Here is a 17,486-nt window from a genome sequence, read left to right on the forward strand (position 1 = left end):
CACTTGCCTTTTGACTTTTTCAATGTTGAAAAATTGAGCTTGAATTTAAATTTTTTTCAAGTCTAATTGTTTTTGGCTTGGACTTTCTGAGATTGTCTAAGCTACCCATGTCTTTATTAGTTGATTCAGAATTTCTTTGTAATGTACCTTCTATGTACCAGTGCATACTATGTTGGTTGTAGGGTTAGAGTTCATCAAGGTCAAGTCCTTATTTGTAAGGGGCCCACAAACTAATGAAGAGTTTTTTCCACATAAGTTTAGCTTGGCTATGGAAGAGATGAATTGTAAAAACTACACAGGAATTTCATAGTTTCTAGACTTAATGTGAAGTCTGTTTCCCAATGCTAACATTTAGCACTTACCTCTCAGTACCTAACTGACATGAAATGTGTAGTTTTCCTCACTTCTATGTTTTTGGTTCTAAATTTTAGATTTAGCTATAATCTTAGAGGTTAAAAAACAATAAAAAATAACAACAAAAAGCTAGTATAGGGTGTATTCCCTGTTGCTCTCTAATATACTCTTAACAGCCACACTAAGCTTGAGTGCCTGTGGTGAACATGTTATAACTAGTCTAATCTTCGTACTCCATGAAGCTTGCCCATTTAGTAAGTGTCAGGATGTGCTTCCTTAGGTTTTCCACCTCTAAAATCTGCACTCTTTCCATTGCCCCCATCTCAGCTTCCATTGGGGAAGTCACCAAGTTAAACATTTAAGCAAACTAATGTGCTCCACTTAATCTAAAGTTAGTTTAAGTTTGAGTTCCTAACACTTAACTTTGTTTTGAAATGGTCGCACACTGGTTCTGCTTCTCTTCTTGAAACTACAGGCAGAGAAAGCAGTGCATCAGAAGAAAGAACATTCAAAAAACAAGTGCCATAAAGCTCGAAGATGTCACATCAACCGGATGCTGGAATTTAACCGTAGGCAGAGGAAGAACAGATGGTTAGAAACTCACATCTGGCACGCCAAACGGTTTCACATGGTCAAGCAGTGGGGCTACTGCCTCGGGGAGAGGCCGACAGTCAAGAGCCACCGGGCCTGCTATCGAGCCATGACACAACGGTGCCTCCTTCAGGTCTGCTTTCCAGTTCGTTTTCTTTTATATTTGTTTAGACCGTTTCAGATAGAGACGTTTAGAACAGTTCGTGGTAATGCCAAAGCCCTATCTCTGAGATTATTTATTTTAAAAATAATTACTGAGCACCAGGCACTTTGCTAGATGCTGGAGACGAAATGTAAAGGTATTAGGGGAGACTGACATTAATCAAACAATTAGCCAAATAGGCAGTGGTAAGGGATACATAGAACACCATGAGCATGCGTAACAGGGGGCCGAGAAAGCTTCCCCATGGCAGTGTTGTTTGAGCAGAGTTCTAAGGAGTAAGAAAGTGGGAGAGTGGGGGAGGCAGAAGGAAGCCAGGGAGCAGGGAAGAATTGAACTAAATTCCACCCGACGAGAGTGCAGAGAGTCAGAGCGAGGCTAACATGAGGGTGCGGTCAGTTCTAGCGATCATGCGGGGTTTTGTTGGTCATGCCCGAGATGTATTCAGCCTTGGTTCAGTAGGTAGTCATTGACCAGTCACAGGTATCTGAGAACCATCGATGGACCCTGAGCAGTCTTCGAACACTGTTCCAGATGTTTATGATTCAGTGGGAGCCTGTCGTGAACGCTGGCTTCTCCACTTTCTGGTCATGTGGCTTTGTTCAGTAACAGTCTGTCCCACTGCCCTCATCTGTGAAATCCGAGAACAAATGGCACCTGGGTCATCAGGTGTTGGGAAGGTTAAATGACAGTCCGCGTAAGGAGTTAGCCCAGCCCCTGGCACTTGGTAATGCTTTTTTGACTGTACACTGTTACAGTTCTTTAACATATTGATTTTACTAGCTCAGTTTGATCTGTCTTTATCTTTTTTCATTGGTAAGGTCTTACTCTCATTTTCCCTTGTACCTTGTATCAATTTGAATCTATATTATAGTCAAGAATGAGCATGGGAGAAATATGGCATAAATTATTTGGAGCATCATGACTCTCATTTCTAACGTAGATTTCGGGGAAGAATAAGTCTTTACTTAGAGGCAGCAGTTTTTACATTCTGCTTAGACCTTGTCTTTGAATGTGGGACACAACACAGATTTTTTTTTATTTATAAAAAGTAGAAAACTATAACCTATTTAAATGGAAATTCATTTTTATTTTGATTCAAATTGGTTTAAGAATATTTGCTGATGTAACAGGAACAGACAGGTTTCAGATTTTGACTTGTGAAATGATAGCTTTACATAGCAATCTGTTCTGTGTCTTGGACTCTGGGAGTTTTTCTCATGTGACTTTTGGCTTCTTGCAATTTCCCCGTGTAAATGGCTACGTTTTTAATGATATCTCTCTCTCTCTCTCTCTCTCTCTCTCTCTCTCTCTCTCTGTGCAGGATTTATCCTACTACTGTTGTTTGGAGTTGAAGGGCAAAGAGGAAGAAATACTAAAGGCACTTTCTCCAATGTGTAGCATAGACACAGGTAAACTTGTTTCAAATCTGAGTCCTATATTGGTCTGATTATTTCTTTCTTTCATGAAGACGTGTCAGTGCTGTAAGTGTTTGGTAATTTAAACATATATAAAAATGCATGAGAGAGTTTTTGTTCTCCATTGAGTATGTTAATTAAAGGAAAGCTTAGGGCGGCTTTTAAATCAGTTCTAACCTTGTCAAGTGTAAAGTGAGAAGGTCATTATGCTGATGGAGTGAGTGTAGGTAGGCAGAAAAGGAAAACTCATTAAACCACTCATTCCATAAAGTATTTATGGAGAACTTACTGTGTGCCACTTTGATCCAAGCAGTGATCAGAACCTAGACTTTGCACCCCGACCCGGAGAGAGACAATCAATAATAGTCTAGCTGTCGGGAAATACTACTGCAGTCTCAACACTTGAAATAATGGGATTTTGTTTTCGTTTCTGTCAGGGTTGACTTTTGCAGCAGTTCACTGCTTGTCTGGAAAGCGCCAGGGAAGTCTCCTGCTTTACCGGGCACATCAGTACCCCCGAGGCATGCTGGGGCCTGTTTCATTCATTTGGAAGCCGGAGAGGACCCCTGGGGACACCTCTGAGAGCAGGCAGTTGTGGATCTGGCTTCACCCAACGCTTAAACAGGTACTATCCCTGAGCTTGTCTCCCCGTCACTCGTCCCTGCATTCTTTTTTTTTTTTTTTTTTTTTATTGCTTAAAGTAATACAAAGGGTATTACATATGTCTGCATTCTTGATGACTGTTGGAAATCAATACCATAGACATTTAAGTGGCGTAGAAGTTTGGCTGGTAGCTTGGTATTTGAATGTAGGGAAGAAAGTTGCATGTATATTACATGAAGTAAATCTTGACCCCTCACTTTTTTAGTAAGCCATAAGTAGAGATGAAAACCAACCTTATTAGGCAAATGGCTTGAAATGTTGCCTTTGGACAAATGCTTCCACCATGCCTGAATTGGTTCCCTGGTGGCCAGGTGCTTGGTAGAGCCTATTTGATGAGAAGTTGTTTTGATTAAGTCTGAAGATTTTTAACACTGCATTTAGCTTAGTCTCTCTCTTTCTCTTTTTTAGCATACTCACTGATTTATTTGGCAGATGGTAAATTTTCTCCTTAAACTCATTTTTTTTTTAAATGATTTTTGTGTGAGAGAGAGAAACATTGATGTGAGAGAGAAACATTGATCAGTTGCCTCCTGCACACACTCTGACCAGGATCGAACCTGTAACTAGGGCATGTGCCCTGACCAGGAATCAAACCCGCTACCTTTTGAGGTATAGGACGATGTTCCAACCAACTGAGCCACATCAGTCGGGGCTTAAACTCATTTTAAAATATTTGGTCAGAGCAGTCGTATTGTTTTCATTAATCTTTGACATAATCCTTTTTTTTGTTGTTGTTCCAAGTGCCATGCACTACTCAGAAGAACCCAAACCCCATTTTGATAATGATGAATTTAGTTTAATTTGCGAAGGAATACAAATGTAAATTTTTAAAGGGAGGGGAAAAAAATAGACTAAACCACCTTAAATCTGTAACGTATTTACATTTTAAACTTCAAAAGTAAAATGTTTACGTATGTCCTTAGGATATTTTGGAGGAAATAAAAGCAGCGTGCCAGTGTATGGAACCGGTCGAATCAACTACCTGCATCCCTGACCCCCTTCTGGCACCAGCCCAAGAAAAAAGCCAAGCGAAACTGCCCGATGAGAAAATTGGCAAGAAAAGAAAACGGAAGGACGATGGAGAAAACGCTAAACCGGTTAAAAAATTTATGGGGGACGGAACTAGAGCTGCACATGAACCGCATTCTTGGAGCTCCACCACCACAGGCATCGTGATCAGGTACAGGTGGCATTCGCTCAGAACATTTGCTTTGAAGGCTTCCTCTGCTTCTGCCTGTGGCCACAGCCGTCGTATATATCGTGGAAGTTTCCCTTTTCAGACTTTTTCCTCTCTCTTTCAGTGATTTGACGATGGAGATCAACAGGTTCCGCCTGATCGGTCCCCTCTCCCACGCCATCCTCACCGACGCTCTGCAAGCTGCCGCTGTCCACACCGTAAGATTCACCGTGACTGTAACGATACGTTCCAGTCCTGTCTTTCCTCGCGCACCTGTGACACTTCACATACAGTTTGGTAACATTTTGGGCCCTGGCCTATAAGTGTTTATTTCTCTCCGTACGCTTATGATCAAGGACTTTGTCATCTCTTACTTCTCCTGCATGAACAAATCTAAGTGAGTGTGATAAGTGAACCGACTTGTTCTGATTTAAGGACGAGTTATTCTTGCAGCTTGTGAGTTTGCAGAAGGGCCTTACCTTCTCCTCCATAAACAGGCAACAGAGCCCTTAAAACCCCCAGTGTACGGCCATTGTTTTGTTGGTACTTGTGTGATGCGTATTTTCTGGGGTGAGTTTTAAGGTTCTGTGGCCGCTGAGAGGCAAGGAGCCGTGTGTCCCGTGCAGCGCTGTCTAGCAGGCCTTCCTGTGAGGGCGCCGTGCCTGTGCTGTCCAGGGTGGTAGCACTGGCCACGTGTCGCATCGAGCACTTGAAACGCGGCCAGTAGGACTCAGGAGCTGCATTTCCACCTTTACTGAATTTTAAGGAACTGGAAATTACATTCCGGTAACCGTGGCGTGGGGACCGCACAGGTCCAGAGAGCGGAGACCAGATGAGCAGTCAGACGCTCCGGGCTCACGTTTGTCTTGCTGTGTCAGTGCCCTGCGCCTTTCAGCGCCTGTGCCTCTCACAGACGTGACATGGTCAGGGACGATGACAGGTCCGAGCAGCGTTTGGGCTTTTAGAAGAAAAATACTTTAAAAGAGAAAGGCTACTTCTCTCTCTCTCTCCACTGCTTCCCCACCAGCCTCACCCACTCCTATTCTTGCCTGGTCTCTTGAATCGTGTCTGCGATAAAATCCAAAGCCCCGAAGGTGACTGTGTAACCTGTGCCTTTCTGCCTCGTCTCTCAACTCTGCACCTCAGCCAGCCTGGCCTCCTTTCTCCTGGAGATTCCATCTCCTCGAGAGCCTTTGCACCTGCTTTTTTTCCCCACCTGCTTGAACCTTCCACCTCCACCACTCTGCTTGGCTAAACTTCCTCATTCTTCAGGTTTCCACATCCGTCTCATTTCCCTACAGAATCCTCTCCCGATCCCTCAGGGTAAATGATGTCCCTCCCGTGAATTACATTGTATCTCGCACATTTCCTCAGTTTGTATGGCGACCTCTGTGTGTGTATTTATACAGCGTGGCGGCGAGGGCAGGGTCGTTCTGTTCTCTGCTCTGTCCGCAGTGCTTAGCACAGTGCCTGGCACGGGCCAGGTGCTCTGCTCCAGCTGAACGAGTTGCAGAGCAAGGATTTGCACCTAGGGAGTTTGCTTCCAGGGCCTGTACGTGAAACCAGTAAGTGACGCTGCCTGAGTATTTGTGAGAGACCCGGCACATGTTACAGGAGCTTTTGAATCTAGGAGCACGTCCTGCTTTATTCAGTATAGGTGTTCTTTCTTGGCATGCACGTGATACTTGAAATGCTTTTTGAAACCTTGCTCAATTCCTGGATCTGTCAGGAAGAAATGTAAGTAAAATACTTGCGTGTCTTATTTGAAATCTCTAGGCGTACGATAGTCGTCATGTAGCCTTTGGCTAAAGATTTCTTCAGAAGGTATTGGCTTGGTTTTTCCTTGGTGAGGAAGGTTTTATTGCTTAAGTTGCTGGTGATGAAGTTGGCAATAGAGGCAGAGGAGCAAGGAGCTCTTGCAGGCACTGTGCACAGAGGCCTCAGTGTGAAGTGGCTCAGTCTTTCTGAAAGCCATGGGTGTTTTTCTTAGTATGTGAAATCCTTTTTTTTTTTAAAGGTCTCACACATTTATTACTGAACCAACCTACTATTGCAGAAAAAAAAATCAACAGAGCAAAATCATGAGTCCATTAATTTCCCAATTAAAATGTCCCAACTGTCCAGACAGTAGCGGTCTTTTCAATCATTTAAAGGTGGAGGCAACTCAGTCATGTAAAGGTGTGGGCAACCTGGACACAGCAGAAATATGTGAGTCATCTCTCGTGTGATTCCTCATAGGCCCAGTTTGGTTCTTCTCCAATGTCTCCTCTTCGAGCTGTACCGGATTTTATTTCCGGTTTTCATCCGAATCCATTGGGGGATGGGCCGAGTCTGCTTTTGTTTCTTGGCCAGGAACCTCTTGGTCCTGAAAGTCTGTGGGAAGACATGGTGAAGGAGAAGTGAACGCACCTCGATGGCGGAAAAAGAGAGAGAAGGAACTGAAATCCTTTTTTTAAAAAATATTTTTATTGATTTCAGAGAGGAAGGGAGAAGGAGAGAGAGAGAAACATCAGCGATGAGAGAGAATCATTGATCGGCTGCCTCCTGCACGTCCCCCACCGGGGATTGAGCCTGTAACCCGGGGGTGTGCCCTGACCGGGAATCGAACCGTGACCTTCTGGCTCCTAGGTCGACACTCAACCACTGAGCCACACTGGCCGAGCATTATGTGAAATCTTGACAGAAGTGTAGTACTCTATTCTTGCCTCTGATTAGAAGGATAGCTTCTAATTCGAAGGATAGTTAACCTGGTGCTAATTACTGTGTGAAAAACAGTGACAGTTCCCTGGTTCTTCCCTTAAAACGTTCATCCCCACATGCGGAAAAAAGTGGAGGGGGTCAGAATCCCAACCCTAACACGGTTATAATGTCTGGTTCGTTATTGGTTGGTAACCAGGAGTTGCTGTTTTTCAGGAGGGAGAGGACACAGAGGACACTCCGCACCATTGGTGGACTGAAACCTGTAGGAATCCTGACACGGTTTCCCTCCACCACAGACAAGAGGCCGTGTTTGACTTGTTGGGAGGTATGCGCAGGGGATGCTGGCCTGTGCTGGGAAAGGAGCCGGCTGTCGGACGTGGGTAGGAAGGCTGCCCACGTGCGGTGGTGCTTTTTAACTTTAACTCTTTGTTGTAATATAGCCAGAAAGCAAGTCAGAGAGTGAGTAGGGAAAACACTATTTGAGTTTGCTTATGAAACAACAAACAAAGGAGATGTTAGTATTCTGAATAGCTGGCATTCTGATATTACAGTCAGTGCATATACCAGGCACTAAACTGAAATTGATTCTTTTTTTTTTTTTAAATATATTTTATTGATTTTTTACAGAGAGGAAGGGAGAGAGAGATAGAGAGTTAGAAACATCGATGGGAGAGAAACATCGATCAGCCGCCTCCTGCACATCTCCTACTGGGGATGTGCCTGCAACCCAGGTACATGCCCTTGACCGGAATCGAACCTGGGACCTTTCAGTCCGCAGGCCGACGCTCTATCCAGTGAGCCAAACCGGTTTCGGCTGAAATTGATTCTTAAGTGGACATGAGTGCTTTTGTGTGTGAAGCTACGATAGTCATCAATGAAACATGTTTACGTTTGTAAAATGTCTATAATGTTAAATGAATGTTTTTCATAAAAAGAAAGTTTCTCTTTATGAATGTTAATTTATTCTCTAAAAGTATCAATGGGAAAAAAAAGGAAAAACATGTTTTTTGTTGTTGTTCATCCTCACTTGAAGATATTTTTTTCCATTGATTTTTAGAGAGAGAGTAGAAGTAGGGAGAGAGAGAAACATCGATGTGAGAAAGACACATGGACTGGTTGCCTCCTACATGTGCCCAAACAGGGCTAGTGATCACACCTGCAACCCAGGTATGTGCTCTTGACCCGAAATCAAACCGGGGACCCTTCGGTGGGAGGGCTGATGCTCTAACCATTGGGCTTTACCGGCCAGCATGGGAATACATGTTTTCAAGTAAAATAGCCCAAGATGAAAGTTTTATTAGAAAAATTTGAAAAATACAAGCAAATATGTATACACTGTGAATGCCTCTTTTTAAACTTGCATTTTATTGTTTGTTTATTGCTCAAGGAATAACATCACCAGCAGAAATTCCAGCAGGTACTATTCTGGGACTGACAGTTGGGGATCCTCGAATAAATTTGCCTCAAAAGAGGTCCAAAGTTTTGCCCAATCCAGAAAAATGCCAAGGTAAAGTTCTTGAAATATTCCTGGTTTTCTTACTATTTTGAGCAGTCTAGTCCCAGTTGTGTTAGTGACACCTGTGCAGTAACTTCACCTCTAGGAAATGAGTGTGATCTTTACCTGGCTACTTTCAAGGTGGTTATGGTCACAGGAGGTGTGTGTGGGAGTGTCATTTAGCTGTGTAACACGTAGCTTGATCCTTACGTTCATTTCATTGCTAGTATCTAGTAAAACCTGTCTTTCTGTCAAATGGGTTCTCTGAAAATGCCTGGCATTTCAGAATTTTCATATGAGGAAGGGATGTGCACCTGCAGCTGGTCTTGTGCTCATTGGAAGCCTCTGTCTGACCAAACAGATGATCCAGGTTCGAATCCTGGCAAGGCCATCCCAGGTGCTGGAAGGTAAGATGTCTTGGTTTAGACTCAGTTGAGTGGCCCAAGGGAGTTGTTTGGCTGGAGTGGCCTAGGAGGGTGTGTAGGACTGGCTAAAATTTTAGTCTGATCTGGGACATGCAGCAGTTGTGATAATGTCTTATTGTATTTGCTGTCATTTAAGTATGGTTTTTTTTTGGGGGGGGTGGGGGAAGAATCATTAAAATTACCTTGTGAATTTTTGGAGAAAAATATAGGTGTGTGTTATGACTATAATTTTTTTTTAACCTCCGTGCATAGTTAGCTAGCTTATTAAGGGCTTAGAAGGTCACATGAAAGGTGGATTGAATGAGAGGAGTTTGAAGATACGTCGGTAAGTTAGTTAATTATGGAGTCTCAGACTTTAACCAATGAGGTGTTGCTTCTTTCTTTTCTTTTTCAGTAGCAATATGCTCTGGTGCAGCCATGAAAACTGCAGCGTCAGCCACACCATTAAATGGTGACTCCCATAATAGCCTTGAAGCTGTAATTTAATTCTACTCAATTTCTCTTGCTTCCTCAAATTCTTTTTTAAAATAAGGCAGTTTTATATTAAAATGCTTTCTAAGGCTTTATATTAATTCTAGAGGCCCGGTGCACGAATTTGTGCACCAGTGGAGTCCCTCGGCCTGGCCTGCGGGATCAGGCTGCAACTGGCTCTCTGGGGTCCTGGATTGTGAGAGGGTGCAGGTCAGGCTGACAGATCCCACCGGTGCACGATCGGGGCCAAGGAAGGACGTGGGAGGTTGGCCAGCTGGGGAGGGAACCCAGGAGGGCTCCAGGGTGTGTCTGGCCCATCCCCCCCAGTCCTGATCTGCCGGATCCCAGCAGCTAGCTAACCTACCAGTTGGAGCGTCTACCCCCTGGTGGTCAGTGTACGTCATAGCGACCAGTTGAGCAGCTTTAGAATAACATTAGCATATTATGTTTTGATTGGTTGAACAGCCGACTGGTTGACTGGACACTTAGCATATTAGGCTTTTATTATATAGGATTATTATATAGGATGAATCAATTCAAAGAAAATGAAAGTTTCTCAAACATTTAATTTCTATTATAAAAGCTTATCCTTTTGTTAGTCATTGTGGACTTTCATTAAAACCGATTTTAAGTGATTTCTTTGAAGAAGTATTGATTGGCATGTGAACTAGATATAGAAGTAAACTTTTGAGAGATCCAGGATGGCAGCAGAGTAGGTGGAAGCTACACTCACCTCCTCCCAGGACCAAACTGGGATTACAGCTAAACATAGAAGAATCATCCTGAATAACCAGCTGAAGACTAGCCGAAAAGAAGTCTTATAACCAAGTTATTCACAGAAGAAGCCACATCGAGACTGGTAGGAAGGGCAGAGAAGCAGAAAGGGCCGACCCCACTCCCAGGGCAGCGGCAAAGGTTCCAGAGGGATATCTCAGCTGTGGGGGTTCTCCCTGAGAAGCATGGGGTCTAAACCCCCTGCCGGGCTCCCCCGCCCACAGCAACAAGGCCCGGAAGAGGCGCCCACGTAACATCTGCCTGTGAAAAGTAACGGGGTTGTTGTCCGCCAGAAAGAGATGGGAGTCCTCTAGAGATACAGGCACCCTCTTAAAGGGCCAACACAGACTTTTGTTTGTAGCCACTCACCCTGTGCTCTAGGGGAGGGAGGGTGGAGTGGACTACAGGTGGATGAGGAAAGACTGGAGTTTGTGGCTCTGGGGAGGGAGCGGAAGGGAGAGCCGCCAGGTCCCTATGCTGAGTCCATCTCCCACACTCCAGGTGCCGTCTTCCTTCTGTGGAATCAGCCTGGGGAAAGCAACAGCCACCCCCTCTGGGCTCCCTCCCGCCCCACTCTGTGGAGCTTATGCCCTGCTGAGGAGTATAGCCCAAGTCCCTTTCAGTGCCTGAGTCTCACAGGTAGCCAGCGGGTAGAGGGGGTTCTTGGGGTGTCTTGGGACTTCTGCTAACCTGACCCGGACCCGATGATGGTAAAAGCCTGCTTGGGTGCACAGCTTGGTCCTTCCCACGCACACCCAGGCCCAACACTGGCAGCTACACCTTGTGGATCACTTATAGCTCCAAATAGGTTGCTCAGGGTAAGTCACAGGTAGCATCTGATTTTGGCCTGCAGCAGAGACTCCCTCCCAAGAAGCCCAGAACCAACGCACCCAGTGACCAGCTTCAGACAACACGAGAGCAGGGTTACAAGCAGCACACCCAAAGGGAGATATCGCACGCACCAAGCCCCGCTGAGGCAAATTCGCTTCATGCGGTCAGCCCGTGCACAGCAGCTTGCAGGCCATGGTCGGGATTGAGACTCACAGTCGGGCAGCCTGCGGGTCGATCCCGTGCACGAAGGGGCCAGTAGCAGTCAAGACTCAATTACAACAGGAGGGCCCACATAACCCACTCAAGGTACATTCCCGGAGTACCCAGCTCAGGTGATCAAGGAGGCTGCACCGCTGGGTCCCACAGGACACCTACTACATAAGGACTCCCCCCGAAGACTGGGAGTCACAGTAGACCTATCTGATACTAACACAAAGAGGCAGACAAAACGGGGAGACCTCACTCACCCCTATCAGCATGGCTCTCATCAATAAATCAACAAACAGGAGTTGGCGAGGATGTGGAGAAAAGGAAGTCTTCGTGCCCTATCGGTGGGACTGCAGATTGGTGCCACCAATGCAGAAAGCAGTGTGGAGTTACCGCAAAAAATACAAAATGGAGCTGCCTCACGACCCAGCGAATCCACTTCTGGGAAAGTACCTGAAGAAACCCGAAACACTAATTTGAAAGAATATATGCACCCCTATGTGCATTGCAGCGTTATTTACAGGAGCCAAGATCTGGAAGCAGCCCGGGTGTCCAGTAGCTGAGTGGATAGGAAAGCTGTGTTCCATTTACATGACAGAATACTCCTCAGCTATAAAAAAAAGGAAAGAAATCTTACCCTTTGTAAGAAATCTTACCCTTCGTGACAGCATGGATGGACCTGGAGATGATTGTGCTAAGTGAAGTAAGCCAGTCAGAAGGCAAGCACCATATGATTTCACTCAGATGCGGAATTTACTGAACAAAATGAACTAACGAGCAAAATGGAGACAGTCAGAGAGAGCAGGCTGACAGTTTTTAGAATGGGGGCAGGGGTGGTAGTGGAGGGATTGAGCATAAAAGAAAGAAAAAGAGAAAAAAAACGCAGGAACACAGACAACAGTGTGGTGATTGCCAGGACGGGGGAGAGGGGTAGGAGGAGGCGGAGGAGGGTATAGGGGGTAAAATGGTGATGAACGGAGACTGGAATTGAGGTGGTGAACGCACAATACAGTGTACAGAGGATTGTTGTATAATTGTGCCCCTGAAACCTGCATAATTTTGTTAACCAGTGTCATCCCGATAAATTCAATAAAAAGGAAAAAAAGAGAAGTAAACGTTTTTTATTCTTAATCTTCACCTAAGGATATTTTTCCCACTGATTTCTAGAGAGAGTGGAAGGGAAAAAGAGTGGTGGGAAATAGAGACAGAGAAGCGTTGCTGTGAGAGACACATTAATTGGTAGCCTCCTGTGTGAGCACCGACAGGGGTAGGGGATTGAAATTGCAACCCAGGTACGTGCCCTTGACCAGGCATCGAACCCTGGACCCTTTGTTATGTGGACTGGCGCTCTAACCACTGAGCACCAGCCAGGGCAAGAAGTCAGCTTTTTAAAGAGGTTGCGTTATACTGATATTATTAACACATGTAATGTATCATTTAGAAAGACAGTTCAGAACTGAAGTTAGCCCTGGCCAGTGTGGCTCAACGGTTCGATTTCCTTTCAAGGGCATGTACCTGGGTTGTAGGTTCGATCCCCAGTCCCAGTCAGGGCTTGTAGGGGAGGTAGTCAGTTGATGTGTCTCTCCCACATCTATCTCTCTCTCTCTCTCTCTCTCTCTCTCCCTCCCTCCCCTCCCTCCCCTACACTCTCTCTAAAAAGCAATGGAGCCCTAGCTGATTTGGCTCAGTGGATAGAGCATCAGCCTGTGGACTGAAGGGTCCCAGGTTTGATTCTGGTCATGCCTGGGTTGCGGGCTCCATCCCCAGTGGGGGGGGGGGGGGGGTGTAGGACACAGCCTATCAGTGATGCTCTCTCATTATCTCTCTCTCCCTCTCCCTTCCTCTCTGCAATCAATTAAAAAAAAAAAAAAAAACAACGGAAAAATATCCTTGGGTGAGGATTTAAAAACAAACAAAAAACTAAAGTTAGAAGTATACTCTATTCTCCCCTGAAATCTCTCACATTATGGACCAGTCACTTCCAACTTACGTTTTTTCCAGCCGTCAGACCCACGCAGGTATGTGCCTTGGAGTGGCCTTTCTGTGGTGGCATTTGAGGACCGTAGTCGAAACTCATGGATTGTCTGACTTTTTCTTTTAATTTTTCCGTCCAACGAAAGTAGATTTTGGAAGATTTTTCAGCCCCTGAGTGAGTACACGACTGTAGGAAGTCTCTACTATCCATGTGTATGTTCCTCACCTGAAAAGTTCCTCCTCTTTCCCCCCGAGGGTTCATCATGGTTGGCATGGTGTGGCTTCTTTAAAGGAATGAAATGATAATGTTTCACAGGAAATATGCTCCTTTTAAAGGAAGGAAACAGTATGTTCAATAGGAAGGGTCTATCAGAAACTTGAAATAATAGGGCTGAAGAAATCGTACCTGTTGTCTCGGCACCACTGGGCCAGGAGTAACATAAAGAGCCCGGAAGACAGCAGTCGGAACATGGCTTGTGGCCCAGCCGGCGTGGCTCAGTGGTTGAGCATCGACCTATGAACCAGGAGATCACGGTTCCATTCCTGCTCAGGGCTCAATCCCCAGTGGGGGGCATGCAGGAGGCAGCTGATCAATGATTCTCTCATTGATATTTCTATCTCTCCCTCTCCCTTACTCTCTGAAAGCAATAAAAATGTATTAAAAAGAAAAAAGAATATGGCTCATGCTGTCATTGCGTATTAACGTCTGCCTCTGCGGTGGTTCCTAGCCTTCGATCATCCTAACTGTGGGATTAGGCGGGTATTTAAAGGGAGTTGCATGTGATATTTCTATCTTCTCCACTAAACCTAAATGTTCAAAAACGAAGTGTAGGAGCCTTTGCTACTTCACAGATTATGAAACCAACTGTAAGAATAATTTCTAGCCAAGCGTATTCTTCTAGAGAAGTAAGTGCCTATCAGATATTTTCTTGTAACAATGGGCACGTTTAGACTTTGACTTCACTGACCTCGAGGATGTGGTTTGAAGGCTCTTTCTTTTCCCTCTCAGATAATGAGGAAGTTAGACAGCTGCGTCTGGAGGGTGTGCCCGTGGAGTGTGCGCATAGCTTTATTTGGAGCCAAGCTGTCTGTAAGAGTGTCACAGAGAATAAAATTTCGGATCAGGTAACTAATGGCGTAAGGGTTGTTGGTAAAGTCATGAAGACAGGTTGAAGTTCGTCACTTGAGAGGACGTAAAGGTTGCTTTGTACTCTGTAGAGTCCCATAGACTTCCTTTTATTTTCAGACAATTTACTGGTCCCTTACTTATGATAAATACTTTGTTTGTTTGTTTTCTGTTCTTAAAGAAAAAGAATCCCTAGAAAAAGTTAACACAAAGACTTTTTCTTGAAATGATAATCTTAGGATTTAAATACATGTCTTTCTTTTATTGTTTTTTATTTTTTCCCCCCATTAAGTGTTCTCTGTCTTTGTTGATTTATTTGTTCTCCGGCCTTTAATTAGCCAGTGATTGTGCTCCCACAGGTATTGTATCAGGTGATGGGGGAGATGACTGTTAGATACACTCAAAGAAGTACGGGCCACAAAGGAAGCCCAAAGAAGGGAGACTAAGCCCAGACTCTAGAAATCAGGGGAAGCGTCCTGGACGGAGGGGCTGGTGTTTGAGCTGACCCTCAGGTGGGCTGTTAGAATCAACCAGACCTTTTGGGGCCAGGGACCGAGGCTGCAGTAGAGAAAGGATTGCTGGAAGTGAGAATGAGCAGGGGCCCAGGCCAGATTCAGGACCGTGTGTTCAGGAATCTTCAATAGATCAGTAGCTTGGACTCAGAGATGAAACTGAAGAGGGAATAAGGACCAGGGCATAGAAGAAGACCTTGGGGCACTTCAGGGATCTGGACCGAAGACAGAGGGCACCGTGGGAAGTTTTAAGCGGGGCCGTGACATGATGGCATTTCTCTCCAGCAGCACCGTGGAGGGGATTTGGGTGGAGGAGCCGGAGAGAGGGCTTGTGACTGGATGGCCTTAAAAGAGACCCTGGAAATAGCCCCTAATGTAGGGCACGACGGGGGCCTGAATTGTGGCCGTGCCCTGGAGTGCAGGACCACAAATGTGTATTTATCTGGAGGGTAAAATTGGCAAGACTCAGTGGTTCATTGGAAGGTGGGTGGTGAGAAAGGAGGAGACGGTCTGGTTTGGGTTTGGGAGCTCAGCTAAGAGCCAGAGCCAGGCCTGACCTGCCCCAGCTGTATCCTGAGTCCTAGGAAAGCGTTCAGCACATGGCGGGTGCTCAGGGCGTATTCGAATGAAAGAGTGAATGAATGACCAGTAAATGTTTGCACGGGTGAATGAATGAGGGAACGAACTGTGAGCATCATGGCATCAGATGGCGGGGAGCGAATGCAGTGGGAAGGACGAGTGCCATCTTGGATAATTGAGTTGGAGGGGCCTCGGGACTTTCAGGACAGAGGTTTCGATCCCAGGAGCCAAAGTCGGGGTGGGGGAGAGAGATTTTTGGAATTACAACAGGTAGATGGTAGAGGAAACTCAAGAAGGAGAGAGAGAGAAAAGTGAAGAAGGAGATTCGGGGTCTGGTCCTGGCGCGAAGGCATCCGTGAGGCGGCAGTTAGCTGTAGCGTGGAGGCCGTCCTCGGACAGTTTCTCAGTTGAGTGAGTGGGAGGCGTCTCCCTACCCGTTCATCTCTTTGAATAGCTGGCAAGAAAAGTCTGGAAGAATGGTAGCTACTCCCTGCAGTCTACTTGACAAATAATTTACAGCGCCTCCTATTTCACTTTTTTTTGGGGGGGCGGGGGGAGGGCACCTTCTATTTTGAATCCTGAAGACTGGGCGAGAAATTTTCTCAAGGGAGAAGTTGTTAATTGTGCCTTTTTTTTTTTTCTTTTTACTTCATGACAAATCTTAACCAAAGTAAATGTAGGGACAGAGTATCAAAGTATAAGATTAACCCTGAGATGAGAAATTAGTGGAATGCATGTGTATTTTGTAACTTTGAATCCTCTAGTATATTCTTGCCCATATTTAAGGTAATTTGCCATTTCTACCGAACCACTTATATAAAGGAAAATCGTCGTAGGAGGGACTACTTTGTGCTTAAAATAGCTCACATGTATGTTTTTCTTGCGTTTTAAAAGAGCATGTAACTTCCTAAAGCTACTTGTAGGGAGACCCAGTAGCATCTCCCAGAAGACTAGGGTTGTTTGTCTTGAATGATTTTCTCCCACTGTAGGACTTAAACCGGAAGAGAAGTGAATTGCTGGTGCCCGGGTCACAGCTGGTTTTAGGTCCCCACGAGTCCAAGATCCCTCTGCTTTTGATTCACCAGCCGGGAAAAGTGACCGGCGACGGCCGACGCGGCTGGGGAAGTGGCTGGGATGTGCTGCTTCCCAAGGCCTGGGGCATGGCTTTCTGGATTCCATTTGTAAGTGACTTTTTTGTTCCGACCAAGAGTGGCGACATTTAAAGTACATCCCTAATCAATACCCAGGGCTGAGAATGTTCCAGACGTGATGCGCACCTTGGGAACTGAGTGCTGTTTTTCTGCCCTCTGAGCCAAATTCCTGATACAAGATACTTCGTACGGTCCCTGGGGCCTGGGTTTTATTAATAAGAGTTGTGCTGATATATTGTGAATATTTGAGGTTTTAAGAGTGGCCTGATAGTTTAAATTTTTAATTATTTATTTTAACATATACATTTCTTTCAGATCTATCGAGGTGCACGGGTGGGAGGACTAAAAGAGACTGTGGTGCATTCCCAGTATAAAAGGTCGCCTTCCATCCCGGGGGATTTCCCAGACTGCTCTGCTGGGATTCTCTTTGCTGAAGAACAAGCCAAGAATCTTCTTGAAAAGTACAAAAGGTGAGAAGCTGCCTTCTCGAGGTTGGGAGTACCTTCAGAGGAAGAGAAGTGCCTACTCACACTGGCCCATAACGTTGGCAGTGGCTTCGGTAACTCTCACTATATAATGTGGAGTTTTCGTAGGCTTTTCCTTGAGTTCAGCGTTACAGGAGACTGTCTCATGTGTGGCGTGTATAGGCCCATCCAGAGCGGGAACCCTTTCCGTAGTCCTTTGCTTACGTTGATGGTGGTGGACACCTACACTGTGGACATGAGTTCCCACTCCCAGTCCTGCCCCCCTCAAAATGGAAATTGAGTTTTTTATAACTGATTATAGAGATGATACATCTGAAATTTCAGTGAAACTACGAAAACATAAAAAAATACTTTATACACTGGAGTATTTTTTTTAAATATATTTTATTGATT

At 45.2% G+C, this 17,486-nt stretch overlaps 1 protein-coding gene across 1 annotated transcript in view; it reads left to right on the forward strand.

The window, feature by feature from the left end:
- Positions 1-17,486, forward strand: part of POP1 (POP1 homolog, ribonuclease P/MRP subunit) — a 32,787-nt gene that overhangs the window by 4,642 nt on the left and 10,659 nt on the right. The window contains exons 5-14 of the mRNA XM_036337841.1: positions 830-1,078; positions 2,430-2,517; positions 2,961-3,148; positions 4,110-4,366; positions 4,488-4,581; positions 7,277-7,388; positions 8,451-8,570; positions 14,250-14,365; positions 16,447-16,638; positions 16,924-17,078. Coding sequence (XP_036193734.1) covers positions 830-1,078; positions 2,430-2,517; positions 2,961-3,148; positions 4,110-4,366; positions 4,488-4,581; positions 7,277-7,388; positions 8,451-8,570; positions 14,250-14,365; positions 16,447-16,638; positions 16,924-17,078 — 1,571 coding nt within the window. The remainder of the gene's footprint in view (positions 1-829; positions 1,079-2,429; positions 2,518-2,960; positions 3,149-4,109; positions 4,367-4,487; positions 4,582-7,276; positions 7,389-8,450; positions 8,571-14,249; positions 14,366-16,446; positions 16,639-16,923; positions 17,079-17,486) is intronic.

The sequence above is a fragment of the Myotis myotis genome, unplaced genomic scaffold, assembly GCF_014108235.1.
Source record: "Myotis myotis isolate mMyoMyo1 unplaced genomic scaffold, mMyoMyo1.p scaffold_m19_p_16, whole genome shotgun sequence".
NCBI classification, from domain to species: domain Eukaryota; kingdom Metazoa; phylum Chordata; class Mammalia; order Chiroptera; family Vespertilionidae; genus Myotis; species Myotis myotis.